General features: G+C 44.5%; 1 protein-coding gene across 1 annotated transcript in view; it reads right to left on the bottom strand.

Annotated features, from left to right (window-relative positions):
* The window catches only part of SLC1A4 (solute carrier family 1 member 4), a 36694-nt gene extending 12263 nt beyond the window's left edge, over nt 1-24431 (bottom strand). The window contains exons 1-6 of the mRNA XM_030446628.1: nt 23833-24431; nt 14211-14253; nt 12719-12781; nt 6341-6507; nt 2741-2974; nt 1429-1623 (exon numbers count right to left, since the gene is read on the bottom strand). Of these exons, the coding sequence (XP_030302488.1) occupies nt 1429-1623; nt 2741-2974; nt 6341-6507; nt 12719-12781; nt 14211-14253; nt 23833-24356 (1226 nt within the window). The 5' untranslated portion in view covers nt 24357-24431. The remainder of the gene's footprint in view (nt 1-1428; nt 1624-2740; nt 2975-6340; nt 6508-12718; nt 12782-14210; nt 14254-23832) is intronic.
* Between the last annotated feature and the right edge of the window lie 267 nt (nt 24432-24698).

Raw genomic sequence — 24698 nt, 5'->3', positions numbered from 1 at the left:
AAAACAACGTGTACACCCAGTTAGCAGGGGCTCCACAGCACTCCCTCCCCTCCTACACTCACCTCACACAGTTCCCCATTAGGTGAATTGTAAGTAAACCCTACAGCACAGGACATATGGAGCATTTGCTTCCTGGGCATCCCCTTTTCCTGCCTGCTGATGCAAAGTAATGGGCACAGAGTGCAGTTGCTCAGCAGGCATCCACAGCAGCTCCCAAGGCAATGACTCTGTGTTTAACACCACAACTGCCTCTTTGGGGAAAAAACCAAAAAAAAAAACCCAAGCACAACACCAAGCCAACACAACTATGTTTTACTGCCTTACCAGTTGTGTGCCAGTTTCAACATGCTGAGCACATTGCATCTCCTGGCCCAAAATGTATAAAAGCAAACCCAGCCATGCAGGTGATTGTCCCTTCTCTCTGTCTTGTTTGTATTTAAAGACAGACCCTGAATCAGGAGCTGGAAACCTGTGGAGCATGTGCTATGGACATGGACCACACACCTGAGCTTCCCTTGGGCTACAACTGGATAATCCTTAGGCCTGTGTTAACATCTGATTTGCTAAGAGTACCTGAAAGGTTAATCTGCAAAGAAAAAAATGCCCCAGCCTTGCCTTAACTAGACAAACAATATACTGGGAAACGTAATAAGAAAGGAAATAAAACGTGGCCAGGGAGAGTAAAAAATGCCACGAACAAGCCCTAGGAAGCATTTGATGAATATAGCTGTGACTTCTTGGCACAGTGAGGGGCTAGAACTCCTTGAAGGATCCTCAGCTAAAGAGTTTTTAGGAGGTAAATGAAAAGAATGACACTTCATGGCATATGGAATGTGGAAGGATATTCCAGGTGTGGAGGGGAGACAGTCCTAGTGAAAGAGGCAGGACTGAGGTGGTGGAGGGGATAATGGAGCAAAGCAGTCAGGAAGGGAATGATAATGCATCTGTCCTGTGAAGCCAGCGATGCAATAGCAGGAAGGGCAGAGGTAAGCAGAAGCAGTCTTTAGTATGAAATTGATCTATAAAGAACTGAGGAGCTGGCAGGAGGATTTTCTAAGGCATCCACGGGCAGCTTTCTGGGTAGAGCAGCATGCTTCAATTACCCAGCTTAATGGTGAGTGGAGGGTGGGAGAGTGATATGCTTGAGGAAGGAATTCCATGTGAGAAACAGCTTTAAACAGCTCAAAGTCTGTTTCAGAATTCAATTACAACTCCCAAGCTCCACCTTTTATTAAATTGAGATTCTGGCAAATCTTACAAATCTTGAAAGACTCCATCCTTTAATCACCCTATAATTATGCTTCGTAGAAGTTTGCAGGCTTTAGGTCAGAGACGTGGAATGCAAACTGCTAGCTATTAGCAGAGAGACCACAGGCTTGAATGTGTCTGGGGGCCAGAAGGATGTGGTCACAACAGCAAGCAACTTACAGAATTGTGAAGATCTGCCCAGGGTTGAGGTCGACATTATTCAGCTGAGCAATAAACACAGCTGCCATGCACTGAAAAATAGCAGCTCCATCCATGTTTACAGTTGCCCCGATGGGAAGGATAAACCTGCTGATCCTTTTGTCTACTCCATTGTTCTCCTCAATACACTTGATCATTGATGGGAGAGTGGCCGAGCTAGAAATAGAGAATTGGGGAAAATCAAACACAAAGGATCAGGGTGCACTGAATGGAAAGTCACCGTCTTATGGCTTTCATATTTCCAACATGCTGAAGACAGGACAAGACAATTATGCCATTTTGTAGTCACTCTCTGTCATGACAGCAATCAGGGACTCCCCTTGTCGGTCTCAAGCATCAGTATTTAATAATGCTTCCATCCATAAATGGCTGATAAAGACTCCAATCTCCCAGAAGCAAAAACTCACGATTTAACATGGTATGAAGCCTAACAGGGCTGTGGAATGATCAAGTCTCAAGCCACAAAAATACACCAAAAAATGCCAATATAAATACAACAGATGCAACAACCTTCTCTTTTACGCTGTACTAGTACCTTCTCAAATGAAAAGATAGGTAGCAATAATTACAAAAACATTGGTAGATTTATTCTTTGCATTATGAAATTACATGGTTTGTTTCATAAACCTTCTCTTACTTCGTATACTTTAGCTCCTGTGACAGACATGTATCTGCTTTAGGAGATGACCTGAATGTTTTTTATATAGCTATGATACTTGATCAGGTCTTTGCCCCTTGAGAAAAGTGTAAATGACGTGCTTGATAGTTTGGTTATGAGAAAAAAAAGCTGATCAGGTCAAATCTTTGAGATCAACAACTAAGCCCCTTTACACTAGCTAAAAAGTCAAGTCTGCTTTGCTCCGGCAAAATTAATCTGAACTTGTTCCAGATACTTTTGACCTTGGAAAACTAAATTTCTCAGGACAAAGTCTCTCGTTAGTGATCCTCACTTTACTTAAAACTGAAGGGACAGCTGGCAGAATCTTTTTAAGGTAAAAATACTTCCACCTTTTCCCAAAAAAACAATTCTAACTCAGCATCATGCTGCACCCCCAATATTTTGAGGAACTGTTTTCAACTGCTAAGTTTTCAGCTCTCAGTATGTGCTGTGTGGCAGGCTGCTGACAGCATTGAAACTCTATCTGCTCAGAAGTTTCTTTTTGCAAATCAGGAACAATATTCATACCTAAAACTTAGCACACTTTGGTGCCAGGATATAACCAGCTTACAAATATAACCAGGCTATAATCCCAAAAGAAGCACAGAAACCCACCTGGAGCAAGTGGCAAAAGCAGTGGCAAAAGGTGTGATAAGGCCTAAGAGAAACCGATAGGGATTTTGACGTGTGGATGCAAAATAAATAAGTGGCAGAATGATTCCTCCATGGATGAAGTGGCCCAGAATAGAGGCAAAGATGTATTTTCCCAGACTGGTCACCAGAAGCACAATATCTTCCATTTCCACGATCTTGCTCCCAACAAGGAACATAATGCCAATAGGTACATACCTGTGTAAAGAAATATTGCCTGTCATTAAGTTAAAACAAAAAGCCTTGAAAAACATGGCATTTTCTGTCCTGGGGATAACCTGCTTCTAAAGAATATGCAGTTCCTACTGAAGGGTAGCATCTTATTCACAACACACTCAGGTTAAGCAAATTCAGAAGTCCTCTCTAACACTCTCACTGGGTGGAAGGCAAGCAGTCAAAAAAACTTCACCTAGGCCCTCAAAGACAGAGATAGGAGAGTGCTGAAGGGATGCCAAGCAGGAAGCAAGAAATGCTGGCAGAAGCTATCGGGACAAGACACTGGTGTGGAGTTTTAGTTCATCAGGGAGGAAGGCAGGCGAAGACCTAAAGCTAAAGTCTCTGATGAAGGCAGGGAAGAAAAAGGAGCAGTCTCATGTCACTGGAGCACAGAGATGGGTGGAAGAGTAGGACCTTACACCTGGGGTGACTACCAGCAAAAGTATGAAGTTAGGTCATTAAAATGGTAGACATACTGTGTGCCAACATCTTTTCTGTAGGAATCAAAAAGCTATGCCCGTACCAGACAGCTCAGCTAAAGACTGCTGACGCAGGTGCCAAAGGCAACAATTAAGTCTCCTATTTGCCTACGAAAGACTAAGTTTCGTGATCAGCCTTTCAGAGCTTCTCAGGGCAACAGCCACGTACATACATCCCCTTGCCTGTCATCTATAAATACGCCACGTCTTCGTATGTCAGCATTTGTTTGAGGTTTCCTTCATCAGGAACACTTGGAACTGCTCCAGGGGAACTGCTCCTGCTACATGCAGGCCACAGCCACACCTCTCCTCTCAAGAGTGCAGCTGAGAACAGCCCTGGAAAGGCAGAGTTGCCCTTGCACCCACAGCACAAACAGCTACCAAATGAACTGCAGGAGTCACTTCAGGCCCTAGGGTCAGTTCCTCCAGAGCTCTACTTCAGATGTCTGTGTCCGAGTACCTCTGTCCATGCTTCATCCATTGCTGCTTCTAAGATTAAGAAATACCAAAAGATGACCCCTGCTCTCCAGAACCATGCCCCAGGCACACCTGTGATCTGGCTGTACATCTCAGGAATAAAGAAAGTTTTCTCTCTCACTCTCCCCTTTTATCCAATGCCACTGTTCAGAGAAGCTGATCTGCAGAGTCAGAACAAACTTCAGGCTTGGTTAAGCATGCAAAGGTTTGGAAAAATGGGCAAGCCTTAAGGTTGCCCAAATCACTTCCTTCTTAGCATGCCTCTCCCTCGGGGGTTCTGCAGGTCCTCTGTTCTGTGCAGAGAGCACTTCCTAATGTCCCAGGTCAATGTGAGCATCCTCTCTCTGATCACCCTTGGCCAAATCTCTAGGGGGTCCTGTTGAACCTTCCCCACTTAGCCTCTGCCAATTCTGCCACATACTGTCTTTGAACTATGTTTCTGAGCACCCTGATTAACCAGACCTGACCTGAGCCCTGCTCCTGCACAAGCTTTGCAAGCATGAACACTGGACTCAGAGCTGGGACTGGATCCCTGCTGTTGAAGAGGAAAGAACTGAAAGTTGAAACCCAAGTGCTCCTAAACACAAGAGCAGCTGCTAACTGGGACTGGACATGAGCTCAAACTGCCTTTTGTCCTGCTGGTATCATTTCACCCATTGCAAAGTACCCTTTGGGAAGCATATGGAGACTGCCACTTTTTAATAAATACCAGCACGACACAAGAGCCTTAAGGATGGAAAGGGAACAAGTTAGGGCTACAGTGCACTGCAGTGCTAAGAGTCAGCTGTGGTCCTGATAATCCACAACGTAAGGGATTATATACCAACTGATTGGCTTGAAGTGTTAGCACTGTAATCAGCTGAATACAAGAACTGCCTCTTATCAGTATTCAGTGTCCAAGGAATTATACTCAAGAGTAAAAGAGTTAAGCTGCTTTGAGACTTCGAATTTTTTGATCCCTTATGACAGCAACTAACACATAGAACTGCCTGTGTAAAATCAGGTGTTTTGTTAAGACCTTTCTACTTCTTAGAGGGAGGAAAATGAAAAACGCAGAAGGGACGAAAAATATCTCTCAGGGTAAGCTTATAGCTTTTCCCACAGCTTTGAGAAGAAATTGAGCAATGTCCCACTGTTAATTTGTTAGCTAGCTATCCTCATGAATACTTTTTGGTTTGTGTGTGAAGTATTAGTACTGTTGGGTTTACAGAAGCAGCTGGGACCTATCCAGCTGCACAAGAACAGCCACAATACTTCTCCCAGGCCCAGATTCAGTGTTGTCAGGAGGCTGGTCCTACCCCAGCTTAGATGGCCTGAAGTGCTCTCTAGAGGTGCTTGACTCCTTCAGTGCTGGTGTCTTGACTAGTGGGAAAGTTTACTGTGCTCCAGTTCCTAACATGCTGATTTTTTTTGGTGCCAAAAGCTTTGTGAGTTTGGTCAGAACAACATTCACCCCATAAACACTTCTGGACTCCATAGAAGGAAGTGAAAAAAAACCCAGATTTGTTCATTAATATGCATGAGACCAAATAAACAATCAACCCTAGGAAATACCTACTCTCAGGGGTGTGAAATGGAAAAGTTTCATCTCTGGAGAAGCTAGCACAAACAAGAAACAGTCAGTCACTTTGCTAGTAACAGTTCCTGCTTCACTCAACAAAGTTAAGGAGGACTTGGAAGAGGAACAGAGATTTAAAGATCCATGGTATAACTTAGGACCTGCTGATAACAATGATAAAACACTCAACAGCCAGCACTGCTTTAGGGCAGAGTGCACAGCCCTAAAGACTGTTCCTTCTATACAAAAGGACATTTGCATCACACTTTGATCCAAGTGAACAGATGGAGATCTGTATTCATGGACTCAACAGGTTTTCTCTATAACTGATACCAGTGAGTGGGCTACTGTCTGATCTCCTCAGATACTTTTCACACAATTAACAGAAAAATCAAGGCATGAAGCAAAGTGATTGCACTACATTTGTGAGTGCACTGCAGGCACAAACATTCCTGGACTTCATGTGACAGTATTCCTCAGATCTGCTTCATTCATTCCAGGCCAGTGGCTTTTGGTACATGATGGCAGCTAGCCATGGGCTTATGTTGCTTTGAAACAGAAAGCCTTTTTTCCACTAATTACTAAAAAAGGAGTCCTGGACAAGATTTTTAAGAAGCCCTCTGAAGTGTTTCAGGCTGATACCATAAACTATGTGTGATTGTCTAAGCACAGGGCACAAGCAAGAAGGAAAGATGCCATCATGTGACACCATAACATTCACTTTTGCAGTGATGAGAGATCTGGTAGGAAAAACCTAGAGAGATGGGTAAAGGATGAGATTCCTGAACAGAGCATAGTATTGCCCTGCAGATGTACCTGCAGTCATACACTTACCACATAATCCAGGAAACCAAGACCATAGTTGCTTCATTGAATGAATTAAAGAAGCGAATCAGATCTTCCCCTTCCTGACCAAGCTTTTTCAGTGCTACTCCTAAAACCAGAGCAAACAGCACCAGTCCCAGGATGTTCATCCCTTCAATCTCAGTACCGACAGGGATCTGTAGAGGTAAAAAAGTAAGACAAAAAAAAAAGTTAGATGGGAGACAAGCACAAAACCCAACAAAAGGGTCATTTCATTTTGTTGCTGCCAGATCAATCTGAAATTAACAAGTAGAATGTATCTGGGGAAGAAAAAACATATTTTGTTGAAGAGAAACCAACAAGATCTGGACCCTAGTTACAAGCTGGCATGGATTGACTGGTGAAGGAAAGGGTGTGCCACTACCTCCCCTCACATCCTTCAATACCATACATGTGCTCTCAGCAACCTGAAGAGGAAACCTCCCCCAGGACAAGCTCCACTGCAGATGCAAACCAGCATGGACGTCACTCACACATGTGCAGTTAAAAGACTGAAAGTTTTCTCTTTGTCCTCCTGTGAGGGATGATGGGTGGGAGAAAGACTGCATATGTAAATGGCAAAGACTGGTGATGCTGACTTCCTAGCTCTGCTTATTCCATGAAGCATCATTCACTGTTGGCACCAGGATAACCAAGAGCCTAAACAAATCATACCTGCAAGAGGCTTGCAGTAGTCTGGCCCCTAATATGCTTTTATTTCCCCACACCTCTGACAGGAATCTGCTCTCAGAAACTGCCAGCTCCATCACTTCAGGGAAGTGTTTATACCACAGTGAAAAACATGAGAAAACAATCAATGTTATGAAACAAAAAGAGGGGCAGAGAAAGGTATCAAAGGATGGAAAACTACTCATTCATGTGTCCAAGTCAGCCCAGGGAGACACAGAGAGAACAGGAGAAATACCTTTTCCCCTTCTCAGAAATCATGTGGCTGCACAGCAAAAGGCTAAAAAGAGTATCCACCTATTGACAAACACTAATCTGCTCACAAGTCTCCTCTGCTGGTCCTCCACAGTTTGCTTCCCGAAGAGAGCTGGAGATTGTTTGGTAGTGTAGGATCATAGGAACTGAAAGAGGGTTCTTGTGGCTACATAAAAATGCAATTGTTTTGATGAAGTGTTGGTTTTGGGTTTTTTTTTCCCCAAACTTGGCAGTACAAGCTCAATATGTCAAATTGTTGTTTTATTTGGAAGAGCTTCTAAAGCAGACTAGGTTTGTGTACAAGTTTTGGCCTTCTGGCTAGTTAAAGTAGACACTAGCTCAACATTAAGAAAGAGAAATATATCCTGAGCTAAAAGCTTGAAATTATTATTGACTAAGGAACTTAGGATACTTATCTGCTAAAGCTGTTAAAATGAGCCTGCTTGAGATATTTTTGCTGGAAGTTTACAGCTGAATGGGACTCTCTCTTAGTGGCAGGTGGAAAAAAAGGGGATAAAACATAAATTATACACAAAAGCATAAAGGTTAAAGTGCTGTTAACAGAAGTGTTAACAAACAAGGACAGTTCTGGCCATTTTTTGTTTTTTTCATAGTTACACTGTCAGATATAGGATCAGCAATCTTGTATGATAGTTGCTTGTTCAGGGCAAATTTGTCAGTTTGATTTCAGCTTAAAAAGAATCCAAAACACAGACAGGATATTAAAAATGGGGCACAGCATGTTGCCACACAGGTCTGAAAAAATGTGCTGTTTTCTCCACACACAGTAACATTTCCCTGTCTGCAGTTTTGTCTATATTCTGCTTTGTGTGCCTGAAAGCTTTAGGTTCTTCTGTGGTTAGAAAATTTAGGTCTAAAAACATTACACCCTCCTAATAATTGAATAAACTGCCCATGTACCAGGCATGCACAGACTTTACTATTTTTCACTTCTGTTGGTAAAACATAACTCTAGGGCAGGAGATAAGGTTTATCATAAGGCTGAGAAGAATCTAACACAATTTCTGAGCAAATTTATCAGCAACAATCTACAAATCAATGTACCAGTCTCAGATTTTATGACTAACTTATTAGCAGGAAGAAAGTAAATGTGTAGTAAAATAATGCTGCTATATCATTTCATCAAACCCAAAGCTTTCTCTGGGAAATGTCTGTTTGGGCAACCTGTCAACATTTTTACACTTCTGTGCTATATTTGTGTCATTCATATGCAATGAATGAAACACACTTTCAGTTTTCACCTTGGTTTTTTCAACTTATTATTTTATAATATATTATATATAATATATTATTTTATAATATATAATCCTATATCAGTTTCACTTGATACAAGGCTAATATGAAAACATGGGCTTGAAGGACTAGTGAGCGTGAGCACTTCAAGAACTGCAGCAGCAGCAGTGATCACAATGCCAGGAATTTTACCATAATGGGCCCAAACTTTTTTAAACCAACAAACAAACAAAAAATCCTAAAAACACTGAATGCTCTTTTTGTTTTGGTTCTCATTCAGAAAAAAAAAAAAAAAAAAAAAAACAACAAAAACAATCCAAAACAAAAAAACCCAAAACAAACCAACCAAAAAAACCAAACAAACACAAAAACCCAAACCAACCAAAAAAACCAACAGATGTGAAATTTTGCTACAGAACAAAACCTCAGTGTTTCAAGCTGCTGAAAGTTCCCAGCATCCTGACCTGGATGTTATTGGGAGGGAATTTTATCACACTACATTAGACTGAAGTTTTGCAAAACATCTCTGCCCTTTTAACTCCAACTGGAGATTTGCTTCTCAACTCGTTAAATGCAGCAGTGTAGCCTGAAGCCCAGCAACCCCCTACCTTTTGGGCTTCTAAAAGATCTAGTTCCAGAAACAAGGCAGAAGTGTATTGAATCTGCAAGAGGATTGCTCAGCTTCCCATCAGCTGTGTAGGGCACACAGGGTCACAGAGCAGACAAGAGCTTGAGAAGCACACAGGAGAACTGGAGCCAGAGCTCCTAGTGCTTCTCTTGGAAGGTTGCTTCCCTGGCTAGAGAAGTCCTAGGTCATTCAGTCGCCACAAGCATCAGCCTCTCCACCTTCTAGAGAGCCACAGGTGCCAAAGGCTTGCCAAATTTTGTTCTTGGGAAGCTAGAGGAGGGCAAGAGACAGAAGTGTCAGAAGCTACAGCCAGAACACAGGTTGCTTCTCAGCTTTCATCTTAACCTTCACATTGGTCTACTCTTTGTAAGTTGGCTAATTCTCCTCAGACTCCCCTATACTCCTCTGGAATGACAATACATGGAGTTTGGCCTTCCTTCTCCTGTGACGATGACTCTCTCCACCTTGCTCCTGGCATTGTGATCACTGCTGCTGCTGCAGTTCTTGAAGTGCTCACACTCAATAGTCCTTCAAGCCCAACTCTCGTGATCTGCAGACCTCTCAATTCCTGGTGACTGGAGGGAGAACTCTGTGCACAGGCACCCAAAACCTCTCAGCTGTTTCCCTCTGAGATCCTGCCACCCCTTCCAGGTCCTTCTCTCTCTCTCTCCCTCTTGAGTCAATTTCTTTACAATACACAACATTCACCACCACTTCCCATCACTGCAGATGCAGGCAGAAGGAGCATCATCTGCACAGAGCAGTAACTTACTGCAAGAAATTGCTCCCCTCAAATCAAGGGGGCAATCTGCAGCAGTCAGGGAATTTCACCTCCTTGCAGCAGGAAAGAGTCCAGCAATAAATCCTTAGTGGAAGATCCTCTCAATCCCAGCCTCTAAAACTGGCAGATACTGAACAGCCTTTTTGTACTCTAACAGAAGAGTCCATCACCCCAAAGGAGCTGCCAAACCAAGCAGCACTCTGGACAGCAAACAAAAGTAGCTTTAATGAGAGCTTTGTTCCTGGATAAACTATGGGATGTGTTATTGTTTGCTTGAAATTCTGTGTTCTGGTAGAAAGATTAATGGAGCTCTCTTCTGGTCCTTGAACCTCTCTGAAGATCCCTATTGCTTTGTAGCTCTTGAAACAAAATGCTTATCAAGGAAACAACTGCTGACATTGAGCTGTCCAAATAGTAAGAGGCTGAAAAGAAAATGCAGCCATGTGAAGTGAGGAAGAAGAGCAACCAGTGCCCCATGGCCTTCCTTGTGCTGCAGATGGGGAACTGAGATAGCCAGTGCCCCAGGAAGCCTTCCTGCTGAAGACAGAGAGGATGTAGCTATAAAAGCTAGGTAAACATGTGAGAGCTTGTGAAACAACAGAAAGGATGTGGCTGAGTGGACATCTAAGTGCCCCAGTATTCATATCATCAGCGAGAGAAGACAGGGCTTATTAACCAGTGGTGGGGAAAAAACATAACCAATGGAAACTATTATACATTATCCAAAAATCATACTCTTCCTTTCCAAACTTAACCTCCATCTATCCATAAATAATAAGGTAAGACCAGTACTGAAACTGAGCTAACAAAACTAAGACCATGCTTTCTTTTCATTTGGTCTGCTCTTCCCTAGAGACAGCAGGGCGTCTTCTGGAATTAAAGAAGCTCAGCTATGGTTTTGCTCCAGCAACTGGAGAAAAGTTTTGGAAAAGTAATAGCAGAAATAACCTTTACATCATAACCGCTGGCAAAAACAGGAACTGGTGACAAAGTGAGAATATTTTTTCTGACATTGCATCAAACAGAAATCTGATAAGTGGGAAAGGGAAAGAAGAAAAGTGAAAAAGAACCGCACATTTTAAATTGCCAGAAGATACATTCTTATCTCTTGAAGAAGAGATAAAAGATGGCTTTGAGCACACATTAAGGAAGTACTTGATAGCCAAGCCTATGTCCAGTCAATACGGCTGGCCTTAATCCACGCTTGGTTGCCAAGAAGCCCCTATCAAACTTTATACTGAAGATGACTAAGAAGCCTTACTCACCTTCTATTTACCCCTGCTTAAATGAAGAATAACCTACACTCTGTAAGCAAACATACATGTCTAAGTGCACATTGCCACAGCCTTTCATATCGAACTTGTCTTTTTGCAGCACGAGGCTGCACAGGCACACACTCCCTGGGGGTTCCATGGCATGAGAAGCACAAGTGCTCTTTCAGGATCATGTGGCCCTTCCACAGACACTGCAAGCACCCGTGGGGTGTGTGCAGAGCTGGGCTAAGGCAATCCCACAGGCACTGGCAGAGCCCAGACAGGTGGGGCTGCCTTCTCCCCCCAGTGAAACCCACTCACCCTCTGATACCCAACCTTTAGGCAAGGGCTGATTTTTCCCAGGCTCAGTTCTGTGCCATCTAAGTCACACGTCACCCTGCCTCTGGGGCTGGTGAAAGTTCAGCCCATCAGCTGAAAGCAGAGTTCAGAATCACACTGTTCTGCTCAACACCATGGTGAGGAGAAGGTAATGAGGCCAGTGCTCCCTGCATTCATGGATACACTTGGAAATCCCTCTGGATAAGCATAAACTGCTTTTTCCTTGATGAGTTTTACAAACTGGTGGGCAAGCCCCAGCTCAGCCCTCCCATGACAAATACAAATGTTATAAGCCCCTTGCCCTAGGAGCATCCAAATCATATTAAAAATATAGTAACCCAACATCCAGTACTAATCTCATATAGTCAAAACAAGCCTGCGAAACAGAAAATACCCCCTGGAAGTAACTTCCAGTCCCAGACCTATCTCCCCCATTGCAGGCTGGGATACTGAATGTTTCACAGCATGCTGCCTGTAAGACAACAGTAATTATAGCTGGACCTGCAATATGTTGACTCTGGACAATAATAAAGATACTTGATAGCTCTGTGCTGTAGAAGAGATGCCACTCAATGCAACACTGAGCACCTCTGGAAGTCCTGCTAGCACCATATGGAAGATATAACTCTCTAGTTCAACTACACATGCAAATTAGTTTCCTTTTTGATACCCTTACAATAGCAGCCTATTTGTTAAGTTCCATCTACAACTTTTACTCCTTCAGACCACTCATTACTGCTTCAAACAGAATTTCAGAAGCATGGCAACAAGAAAAATTCCCAACTTGTTTTTTTTAAAGAGTCTTGGGTAGTGGAAAAAAGCTCATGCTTTCCAAATGGAAGAGTAAGGTCTATTCAGATAGCCTGATTGCTATTTAACCCCAAGTCTACAGAAAGTTACTTGGAAATATTGGTCAGAGTGACTAATCAAAATTTAGATCAAGTGAGATCAGGTCTAAGAAAGCATGCCCTAAAAATAAGGTCTCAAAGGTCAGATCAGTTGAACCCAACACTCCCATCCACTGTAGCTTTCTTGTCTGGCTATGGGTAACTCATCTAGCTAGTGTGTTCCTCTGTTCCAGGCAAAGAAAAGTATTTGTTTCTTTCAGGATTAAAGTAGTCAAATATTACAGTCAACAAGGGTTTGTATAAAAACCTGAGAAGCGACCTTACCTTTTCTAGTGTGACATTTCCAGAGGTAGTGTTTCTGAGCACCATCTTATAATCTGTCGCATACTGCAGGTAAGAAAAAAGAAACAAAACTACAATGTCTGCTGATCAGATCATCCATATAACCATATAATCTAGTATTTCACAAGGAGATTGCTGCCAGGAAGACTTTTTCTGGAGACCACACTGTGGAGACTCACAAGCCTGTCCAGTGCAAGAAAAGGAACTGACAGGATACGCAGCTCCTTCCCCATGTGGCACCAGAGATGTGCTCTGTGATCCCCTGAGCTCCCAGGTCTGGGCAGCAGCTGAGGAATTGCCCTTTCCTCCACCCTGCTGCTGCTCACACACCATACTCTTGCACCGACTCCTGCAGAAAGCAAGTGGAGCTCGTGTGGTTACACTGCTAGAAATGGTGAGGCAGGCATTAAAATTGTCGATAAAATATCTAAAATCTAGGGCAACAGTTTACTTTGATAAATGAGGCAGACAGGTTGCAAAAGCAGGACTTCTTTGGGCTTGCTTTCTTTAGGTATAAAATAGGGGAAAGAAAAGCTTATGTACCCGCCAGTTACCTGGGACAACAGCAGTACAGAGAAAAGCATTTTTATTTTCACTCCTGAACATACAGAACCCTGACACTTGAGGTATCACAGAATATCTTTTTCTAAATGCTATTTTTGTACTGCTCCTATTTTTGTATATAGTATGTTGACTTGTACTGTATTATATATAGACTCAAAACATAACTTGATTTTAAGAATTTACCTTTTCTGACAAAAACAAACACAGAGAATACCATGAGGGTAAAACCTATTATTCTGCTCCTGTATCATAAAGAATCACTCTGCTCAACAGCAATGTTCTCAGCTGTGTCTATCCTGACATCTAAAATTAGCAATAAGGTCTATATCAAAATCTTCCTGGAGCCCCATGGCTCCTGTCCACTAGTTTAAACCACACTATATTCAGGTGCCAGTTATTGTCCTACAACACCTAGTCCTCTGCTGGAATAGAAGTCAGGCTGAGCAATTATCCAGCAAGGGAAACAATGGAAAATACTGAATAAAAGCATCAGGCAACAGGTAACGCTGTTACCTGAGAGAGCCTGAAAGTCTCTGTCTGTTCTGAGTCCAGCTCCAAACTCTGTACCTAAGGGTTTCCCAGCTGGCTCCTCCAAAGTGATAAGTAGTGTGCCACAAAGTGGAGTTGCCTTTGCTGTGCACCATGACATCCAAAGTATAAAATTTTCAAGAACATTTTTGGTGGAGGTACAAAACACAGGCTATGAATATGCTTTTGTTTGAATAGTACCTTCCAAAATGAAACCATTTGCCATGGAAGTTGTATGTCTGGTTATGTCAGGTACTGTAAAAATGTCACTATAAATAAATTAATCTTTGGTATTTTTTACACCATCTTTCTAGTCCTTTTTCAAAAAGGAGAAGCCACTTTGCCTGCCCGTGCTCATGTCCAAAGTCCACATATATCTTACCGTTTGGAAAGCTGCAGCAACAAGATTTGAAGGAAACAGGTTTCTGCAAAACACAAACAGAAAGTTTAACTATTTCTTGTACGACTTCTAAAGCAAGAACACTAGGGTGTCTTACTCAGAAACTGAATTCATTTTGCAAAGGCAAGCACTTTGGCAGTAGTGAGGAACGTACTACAGAAGACAACTTGCTACATCTGCAGAGGTGTGAATTGCCCTCTTCTTTTGCTCACATCAAAAGGTCCCTGCTTGTCTGCCACACTTAACTACTCAGGGAGGGACACCAAGGGCAATGAGACCTGATGCTAGTTATACACACCCATTAGCCAGTGGCTACAGAAACTGGCTGGGCCAAGCCAGCAGCAGCACCATTAGCTTATGACCTCGAAGTTCAGGCAGATTTTTAACATCATTCATGCTATTATATTTTGCTCACAGCATCAACATGAAGGACAATCCAATCAGCACAATCCACTTAAGAGAGCAGCTTAACTCTTCAACAAAACAAGGTCAGCTTCCCTGAACACTGAGGTAGAACAGAAACACGTCACAGGCCAGAGTGGGCTGCAAGAGCTTAAAGGGTTAAGCAGCACAGAAGAAAGAAGGGGCAACTCCTGTGGAATGCTGCAGCATCTGAATTTTTTAGTGCTTTCATACAGAAATGAAAATCCAGCATCAGAGGTTTGTGCAGGGAGGACAGCGTGCAAAGTGAGGTACACTTCCGTCGGGCAACCAGTGTGTTCATGCATCTCTGCAGCAACAAGGACAGGAAAAATAGTTAAGTGGACCCTGTCAGGAAAAAGTTGCTTCTTGGTGTATTTTGTAGTTGTTTTTAATGCTGCACTTCCTTTCTCTGCTTACGGTGAGCAAAGAGAATGTGGTCCCCTAGCCAAATGGCAGGGGTTTATTGCTGAGTCAGAAAGCAAAATAGGGATAAAAGCTCATCTCTGGGATTATTACAGGACCCTAGCTGGCAAGGGCAGGGAAGATAAGGGTATGGAACTGAAAACACTGCCAGCCAAATGCATCAAGGAGACACAGCAATTCTTATGGTAAAGAAAAAAAAAATAACCTTACTCAGAGCCAGTTAAGTGCAGAAAAAATTATTTGGGTAACTGCTCCCCATCTTTTGCTCCTTGCACTGCTCTGAGGAAGCCTGAGCTACCTCCAGGCTGTGCCCTACTAATCTCCCCACACTTTTTGCCATAGTTACCCTGGCAAACATAATTTCATACCAGGCTTTCCATAAATCACACAGAAAGCACTAATCCAAACCACAGCAAGAAACACAGCAGCAGGCTCAAATCTTTGAAAACAAAAGTGAGATTAAGATAGAGCACAGGTAAGGACTTTGGTCTTTTCCACTGCATAGCTCAGTTATCCTGCCAGAAAGTGAGGCCTTCCCACAGCCTTGACAGCAATGTAAAGTACATGGACCTTTATCAAACAAGTGGCTGCTGTGAACTAACTCAGTCTTTCTCTCTGATGTGTTACAAGTGTATTAGGAGGCAACTGCAAAGGCCAAAATACTGTAAGAATAATTTGGCTTCTGGAGTCCACATTCCACTGAGCATGAAAGAAAAAAGCAACGTTTTTTTCCTTAAAATTTAACAATACAGCTGCCTGGATGAAAGTCAGACAGCAAGCTCATTAAAGATGCTTAAGAATTGGTCAAATAAGATCAATGCAACAGCTAACAAGCATCAATGCTTGCACAGCTGGAACTCTCCGGTGGATAAAAACCTTGTGTACAGTAAAAGCAAACAATTTTATCAGGAGTAAAACACCACATACACAAATGGGCCCAGATCAGTGTGCAGTTTTAACAAAAATAAAAAGAAAACGTGCAGTTGAGAAAATCAGGATATTTCATTTCAGCTTTCCATAGCCGGATGACTGTTTTTTTAAAAAAGTAGTATTGACTGGATTTTGAAGAATGAGAGATGAATAAAGACTCAAAACACATCAGAAATAAGATTCTCTTTTTTTAATCAGTTTTTCCATCCTGACAAAACAAAACCACAGGAAGAAATCCTAAAGCCTAAACAATGCATTTCTCCAGTGTTTCAAAGTAGCTGAGAAACCAAGCCCTCCATAATTTATACAGTCTATCAGGCATGGGCCTCAGTAATTAAATGCTAACTTAACTCCAAGCATATATTTAAAGCACATACTTGAGTGATGCCAGCAGCCCCGCTACAACAAGGCAAGGGGTAAGTTCTGGCTTCAAGTGTGAGTAGCACTAAAGCTATTCAAATCTGAGCATACTACAGTCATTCTTTATTCCTGGAGCACTGGTTGAAGGACTCAACTCTGAGGACAGGGAAGAGCATTTTTTACAATCTACCAAGTAAAAAAATTTGGATCTCAACTCAACAGCTCAGAAGGAGCTGTGCGTTTTGTACAATCCAACTTTGAAGTATACCTGGCACCTGGCTGCCCAACAACATGTAAAAAAATGTTTTGCCTGCCTTTGTTTCAAATTCTGAAGTTTAATAGCATGTTGGGTCATAAAAAGCAATCAAGAAAAAAATGGCTTATTTAAAAGGCACAAGCTGTCTACAGACTACATGCATTGTTCACCTAAGATCATTCAGTATGTGAATTAATTTAAGCTTTAATTATGGGTGGGTCAGACCACAGATTATTAACTTAAGATGGATTTGTGCAAGAACACCATCCCAGTGCCTTTTTTTAAAAAAAGAAAAAAACAAACCACCAAACCACAAAAAAAAAACCCCTACACGCTTAAAAACAAAAAAAAACAAACAAATAAAAAGGGATGCTACATGCTTCAGGGAGAGGCAAAAGCTGGATGGTGACCTGCCTGGGCTCATCATGTGCTTGTGCCTTCAGGCTTTGCTCACCGTGCATGGGGAGGCAAAGTTCACCCACCACAAAAATCCAGACCCAGGTCTCTCTTCATTTGCCACGTCCCCAAGCCCAAGTGTAGGAGTTGCACAGGGAAGTGCAAGCACCCCTCCTGTCCAGGTGACCCAGTGAACAGGAAAACTGGTGAGCTGGGTAACTGGGTATGCAAATTAAAAATGGGTGTCGACAGTCAGTCTTTCCACACAGACCATATCTCTAGGGTGGCTTTTTCGCTCTGAAAGCCCAAATGTAAATGCAGATCTTAAAGAAATCATCACATTTTTATCACCAAATGTAAATGTAGATCTTAAAGAAATCATCACATTTTTATCACTGGATTGCTGGCTATTGCTGCTGTGTCCTAACTGCTGTGGCCCCTGTGCTAGAAAACAGGGGTGTCTTTTGAAAGCAGACGAGGAAGAGCACAGCTGAGGAAACCCTGAGTGATAAGGAGCCTGGCACAGGGGTCTGGTATCAGGCAGCCTTTGCCCCCTTGACAATGAAAGAGATGAAACTTGCAGAATTTGGCAAGAATGAGACAAGCCAGCAATGCAGACACACCAGAAACCCATCAGACAGCTCTCAAGGGTAACAGATGTTTCCTGGGGCTGGAGAGGGAGCTGGGCTGAGCCACAAAACCTCCAGGTACCTGAACGACACACAAAGTGAGAGAGCACCCATCTCAGATCCTCTTAAAATAGGAACCAGAAAGTGGCAGCAGCAAGGATTGTAGTTTCAAGTTTTCAAGTCTGAATATTTTCTGCTTGAATACTGTGCTCATTACACTGTCATCCCATGCACAGCTAGATAAATGCAGGTTTTTTGCTTTACTCCAGTGAAAAGCTGCTCCCATCAGTCAAGAAGGGACCATTGCTCCTCTAAACAAATTTAGCAGGAAGGTCTCACTATTTTTGCTCTTAGTTCAGCTGCAGCATCTGCTACTGGGAACCCTAGACAGGTGACTGAGGAAACCTGGAGCTGTAAAGGGAGCAAAAAGGGGCTGTAGCTCCCATTCTTCTCAGTATTTGTATTATGAACAAATTTCTCTCTTCCTTACTCTCTATCTTCACAGCAGCGGAGTAAGAATGGCACAGGAATTCCTCTATTGCACGTGTAAAGGATTATTAACTGTTTCTAAACAATTATTTTGCTAGAGCTGCAAACAACTTTGTTCTGGCAGCAAAAGCATGAAGGGAAATTTAGGGAAGCAGAACGAAACCCTAAAATACTATGCATTCCTCTAGCACTGCTTCTTACAAAAAGGTTCCACTTCTGAGGCCAAAAACCTTGCCATTGGAAAAATATTTCTGAGAGGAAGCCTAGAAAAAATACTGTGTTGCCTTATCTCCTGGTTTGGTTTGCTTTTTTTTTTTTTTTTTTTCTTCAATGAAGTATTTTCAATGCTAGGAGTCCCCTGACATCAACTTTATTGTCATCTGTGGCAACCTGCCAGAGACTAGTCTGGATTGCTCCAGTGCCCTTATTTTTCCTTCTGTCCCAAGATTTTCATCCAACCATTTTTCTCATTTGCTTTTAGTCATTTATGTGGATCCACTATACTTGCCCTGCACATATACATATTTATGAGTGTGTGCATTTGCTTTAACACAGAGAAACCCAAAAATGCATTTACTTATAGCAGATATCTGGTACTGTTTTGCTTGAGTGGTGCAGTCTGCGTCTTTGTTGCTTGGAAAATAAAACATAACTGGAGGGAGTCAGTTGTAAAAGGTGATGAATACAAAGAATAAAAGAAAGGAGCAGAAGTGTTCAGAGGTCTCCTAAAACAAAACCCACCAGACAGTGCAGGCACATGAATGAAAATGCTGAGTTCCTCCTACAAAAATCAGCCAGTGATCCCTATACTTCAAGAGAGGATCCAGGCTCAGAAAATGTCACAAGCAAAAATGCACAGTAACATTAACCACTGCCCTTTTTTCTGAGGGTACCCCAGTTGGTCTAACTCTAGCTGTTTCCTGGCCTCTTATTCTATTTATCACTACAAAGGTGGCATCTCTCCCTCCTCTCTTAACAGCCAAGCTTTGCTCTTTCCACACTAGGATTTCAGAGACAGCCTTCATGGTTGATGCTTTTGGGTGACCTACCAAGAAGACTATAAGAAAAAAATGCCCAAGTGAGGGTCATTGGCACCCTGGATCCCACAGTCCACCTTGGCCATCTGCTCTGCTGCCCAGCCAGCAAAACATGGCCAATGCTTCTCCCTGTGCTCAAGCTCATGCCTGCCTTCCCTCCAGCTCCAGAGGTGCTCAGAGCCAACACTTGCTGACAGCACTCTGGGTACTCCCTTTGGCAGCCTCGGGCAGAGAGACAGAGAGGGCAGTGAAGAGTAATACAATTTAAACTGCTTTTGCAGACTTGCCTGGCAGACTGAGAAACTCTGACCTTATTCCCCAGGGCAGACACCTGGACCTCTCCATAGCCTTCCTATAAAAAGCTGATGATGCTACTACCTCCTTCCCTCCACAGATTGTTGCAGCTGGAGCAGGATGAAAAACAGAATTTCTTTCCCAAAGCCAACTCCACAGTTTAAAAACATGTTTTCATCCCAAAATTGGGCGAAGAAAGCCTGTCCCAGACCATTTTTTCCAGTTATAAAAAAATTGTATTTTGTTGAAATGCTCCTTTTTGATGAGTGACATTTTCTTCTTAGGCCTTTTTTTAAAATTATAGCAAAACACTGACCTCACTGAAATGAAACGCCAGGCTCACCCACTGCTGGAAACTGTGAGGGGAATCAATAGGTTCCTGCGAAACTGCTCAATTTTGTTGAATCAGCAAATATAAAATCAGAGCTAAAACAAATCTCTGACCTTACTGAAACATGCAGTCTTGACAATTGCCCGTCAAAAGTGTTAACAAATCAATAGATTCTTGCAAAACACTTGATCCTGCTGTTTGAACCACTTTCCAACAGGCTACAGGTAGGCTGTGTTAGCTGGAGTCACCTCCTCTATCCTGCTCACCTGTTTCTCCCTGGTTGGATGCCCAAGTGTGACCAGAGCCAAGCTGGCTCTTTGCAATATCCCCTCCCCACTGGGTGGTGGGACCCAGAGCCCACTGTAACACAGTTAGCTTCTTCCTCCACCTGATACCCACTTCATAGCCAAGCTGACAAGTCCCCTTTGTTATCCATTGCTTTGCCTTCTCCGCCAAGCTGATAAGTAAGGGACAGAACAAGAAATCCTAAAATTTCCTTTTGCTCTCATCTGCTGGCACCTATTCAGCACAAGTGCGCTGCTGTCCCTGCCAGATACTCCAGAGATATCCAGAAGGTCCACCTTCAGCTAAGACCACCTGGAGTAAGAGTGCTCTGGAGTCTGGCTGAATGTAAGAGCCTGAACCGGGTGCCTGTCTTTCTTCATTGATGTGGGACAGAATTAAGGAAATCCAAGGTCTCCCCTTGGGTTCAGAGCACACCCTGCTTTTTGGTTTGGTTTGAGGTTTTTTTGTTTGCTTTGCTTTGTTTTTTTTAATCCATCAGCCTTGTGGAAGCACCTCTCATCTCTTACTATCTCCCTCCCAAGTTCACTGTGCTGCAACACCTCCCTGCCTTTGGCTGTGCTGATCTTTGAGGGATCTCCTAAGAGCTTTCTGCATGGCAGACCTGAGGTGAGACGAGCCATCAGTATCCCTGCTATGGGGCACAAAGGCACCTCAACCCAGGTCCTGGGGCAGAGGAAATTGTGCCCACACCCTGGCCAGGAACACTTGAGGATTACCTCCTGCACTTGCCAGAAGGGAAACTAGAAGCATGCTCTGACACCTCCAGTCAGAGGAGGGCAGACAAATTAGACCTGGAGGTTATAGTCAGTGGATAGAACAAAACAGAGACAGCCTTAAGGCTCACTCACTAGTGAGTCATCTGTCATTTGCTACTAAAGCATAGGACAAATCTCTTTTCCAGAGGTCATGTCTACACGCATAGGTGCACGTTTGTGCGGAAGCTTTCAACAGGGAAACAGAAAAACCACAACCAAGAATTAAGCTGCCCTCCAGACACGGCTGTGACAACGGAAGGCAACGCCTTTGGTCACGAACTAATAAGCTTCCCAACAACAGAAGGGATCTGAACCCTGGGAAAGGACACCCTGCAAAAGCCATGGCAAGTCCTGACACACAGCTGCCATTTCCTCTTCTTTACATCTGCTTTCAGTGCTGTAAGGGGACTCAGTTTACCCATTTGTGCATCATTTTTACCTTTTATCAGAAACTGAGTGAAGCCTTGGAAGTTACAGCAAAAAGAGAGAAAGGGAAAAACAAAGAGTGGGATGCAGCAAGACCCATCTGTGCTGAAAGCAACAGCTTCAGTCCCCCAGCCCCTCAAAGTCTCATTAACTGAAAATCTATCTTCCACCACAGCACGGGCCAAGTCCAATAATCAAATTAGGACACCCACATTTTCATGAACAGCATCTAAAAAAAATTAAAGGCAGAGAGAGATATATAATATTTTCAGAAAAATCATATAACTCACCCTATACCTGGGTGGGGGTATTCCCCTGCTGGGGAATTTCTGCTAATACCAGTAGTTTTAGTGATTGCTGTGTCCAAATGCATCTTTTCTTGACTTTGTTTTGTTGTTTCTGCTGTGACAATTGGGCTGCCCAATAACATGCCTGCAACAGCCCCTCTAAGAGAAAGCTCAATTCATTACCCCACTGCACAGGCACTGGGAGAATGTTCCTGGACTCTCATTTCCCAGAAGGAAACCCTCCTGCTTGACCCAAATCTCACCATTATGAGGGCTACTTTGGAGTTAGGCCTCAAGCCCACCACCACTGCAACATCTTTGAAGCTGAGCTCTCCACCTGCATTTACAGACCAGATCAAGAAGCACCTTTCTGCTCCCAGCTACACAGATGTTACTGCCTGAAGCTCACTGGAGCTTTACTGCTCTGTTTCTCAGTTACATCCTAGTCTGTGCTGCATGATGACAGAGGAATGAAACATAAGCTACAGCATCCATGCCAGGATGCACTCACAGCAGCCACTGCTACACTTTTGTCTTCCCAGCTCCCCCAGTTGTACTGACTCCTTTTTTTTTGTAATTTTCCTTCACCTGCCTGCACTTACATTTAACTCCATGTGACTTTCACAGCCCGCCTACTCCCACTGTCCCTTTATCGCTTCCTAATGTGCTCTGTCAGGAAGAGGGACCAGGTGACCTAAGGACATGAAGTACATGACTGCCAGTGGGACAATCCAGATTTACTTTTTGTCCAGAGGGAACATATTTGTTTCTGGGGGAGGAAAAGACATTAACATGGATTTGTAAACAGAGTATGTTTTTTCTTTTACAGACTCTCTCTCTTTGTTGCCACATCCATTTACACAGCAAAAACATCCCTCAGCTTAAAAACGGAATTAATAAAAGCAAAGAAAACTGTCTAAAAAAAAATCCCACACCGGGCTTTGTAATTACCAAAATACCCACCAAGCCCAACTCTCCAGCCACTTCTCTGGTATGCAGATCACTTCTCTTACTCTTCTGTTTGAATCCTGCTAACAACATCCACCACCTCCAAAGCTGTTCATTTTCCCATATTTCAGGAAACCTCCATGCTTCCCATTAATATGCTATCCCTTCCCATCACTACTTCAGCATCACGGCTCACTCACTAGGAGAGGCCTAGCTGCCACTCCTCAGCTTTCCTTTACTCCAGCACTTTTTTCCATGTGAGCTCTACACTACTCAGGTGTGAAAAAGTGGTAGAGCCACCCCTGGGATAGCAAAAGGTATCAGCTGTTCACATCTGGGGTTCTGTAACCAAGATCCATCAAAGCACAGAGAGCTGCCATTGGAAATTCAGTACTCAAAAATCTGGCTGGATGTCTGCCTCACTTGTGGAACTGGTCTTCTCTTATTTAAAGAGATGGACAGATCTCAACAAGACATGGGCTCTAAGGAAAAAAAGTAAAGGTGAAGTCTCCAACTTTGTAAGGAGCAATAAGGATAAAATTAAAAGATCTGTGTAGAAGTGGAAGCTTTGATCCAGGTAGTTTTGGGGATTGTGAGTCTTGTCTTTGCAAGGTGCACAGGTGGGATGGGAAGCTCACGAACATGCCAGACTATCTTTAGGGTATGTCTGTGGTGGAAATACGGGGTTGCATTTCCATGCCTGCACCTACAGGTTGGTATTTGTGTGAGGAGACTGAGTAAAGAGCTGGAGAATAAAATAAAAAGGTGTGGGTGAGGGATAGGGAATGCTGCCCAGTCCTGCCTGCAAGAGATGGGACACAACAGGCAGAGGGGCAGGAGAAAGCCAGGCAAGGCCATGCCTGCCCTACAGGCAGCATCCATGAGCCAATCTCCCTCCAGGTGGGACCAAAACCAGGCCCAGGCACCCAAAGCCCCAGCGAGCCTCGACTCATCCTCACACCCACCCTGCCAAAATTAAAAATAAAAGGAGGAGAGGTAGAGCACCATGCAGCCCTAAGCCTGACTGAGCTGTGGGTACCTGAGCTGAAAGCAGCGCCCCTGGAGAAGACAGGATGAGGATGATGATGAGGTCAAGAGGAAGAAAGAGTAGGATAAGGAGGATAAGGAGGAGGAGGATGATGATGATCAGAAGGATGATGATGATGAGAGTAAGAAGGGGGAGGATAAGATGAAAGAGAAGAAACCGGAGGAAGGGGGAGGGGGTTTCTCCGGCTGCAGCACGCAACATCGCCGGGGGTGTCATCATCCTCCGGCGGGGAGGGCGGGAAGTGTGGGGGAGCGGGGTATCCTCACCTGACGAGGTCAAGGAAGGAGTCCACCGTCTCCTTGCTGGTGGGCACGGCGCCGGACAGCCCCAGCCCGGGTGCGCTGAGGCCGGAGGCGCCGGCTCCGGGGCGGACGATAAAGCCGAGGGCGACGGCGAGCCCGGAGGCCAGCAGCGTGGTGCCGAGAAAATAGGCGAGGGCGATGCCACCCAGGCGGCCGAGCGAGCGGGTGTCCAGGCTGGCGGCTCCCGACACCAGGCTGCAGACCACCAGGGGCAAGATCACCATGCGCAGCATCCGCAGCAGCATCTCTCCCGGGAAGGCCAGGTAAGCCACCTGCGCCGGCCCAAGCCCGGCTCCCCGCACCGCGGTGCCCAACGCCACGCCGGCCACTACCCCCGACACGGTCAGCAGCACCAGCGCGTTACGCCGCAGGAAGCCCCGGCAACCCCGCAGCCGCCTCCCGCCGCCGCCCCGCTCAGCCGCCGCCGCCGCCGGGCCCTCGGCGTGGCCATTGCGCCCGCCGCCCGCCTTCTCTTCATCCGCCTCCATGCTGCCCGCAGCGGCGCCGCCGCCGCCGCCGTTCTCCCCGCTCCCCGTCGGCCTCCGCGGAACCTCGTGCTCCGCCGCCGCCCGCCGCTCTCCTGACTGACTGACGAACCGGCCTCGTCGCCGTCCCCGCCCCCGTCGCAGCACCGGCCCCGCCCGAGGGGAGGTGGCACCGCACCGGCCCCGCCCGCCCGGCTGCTCGGGTCTGCCCAGCGCCAGCGGTGTTTGCAGGGGGCGAGCGGGACGGGGGCGAGCACCTCCTTTCACACGCACACAAACCCCCCCCGCGGGCCCTCAGCGGACTTCGGGTTGCGCTGGGATCCTCCATGTCCTTCATGGATCACA

This window comes from Calypte anna, chromosome 3 (genome assembly GCF_003957555.1).
Source record: "Calypte anna isolate BGI_N300 chromosome 3, bCalAnn1_v1.p, whole genome shotgun sequence".
NCBI classification, from domain to species: domain Eukaryota; kingdom Metazoa; phylum Chordata; class Aves; order Apodiformes; family Trochilidae; genus Calypte; species Calypte anna.
Note: the sequence above shows the minus strand (reverse complement) of the source record. Positions and strands in the feature narration are given on the sequence as shown.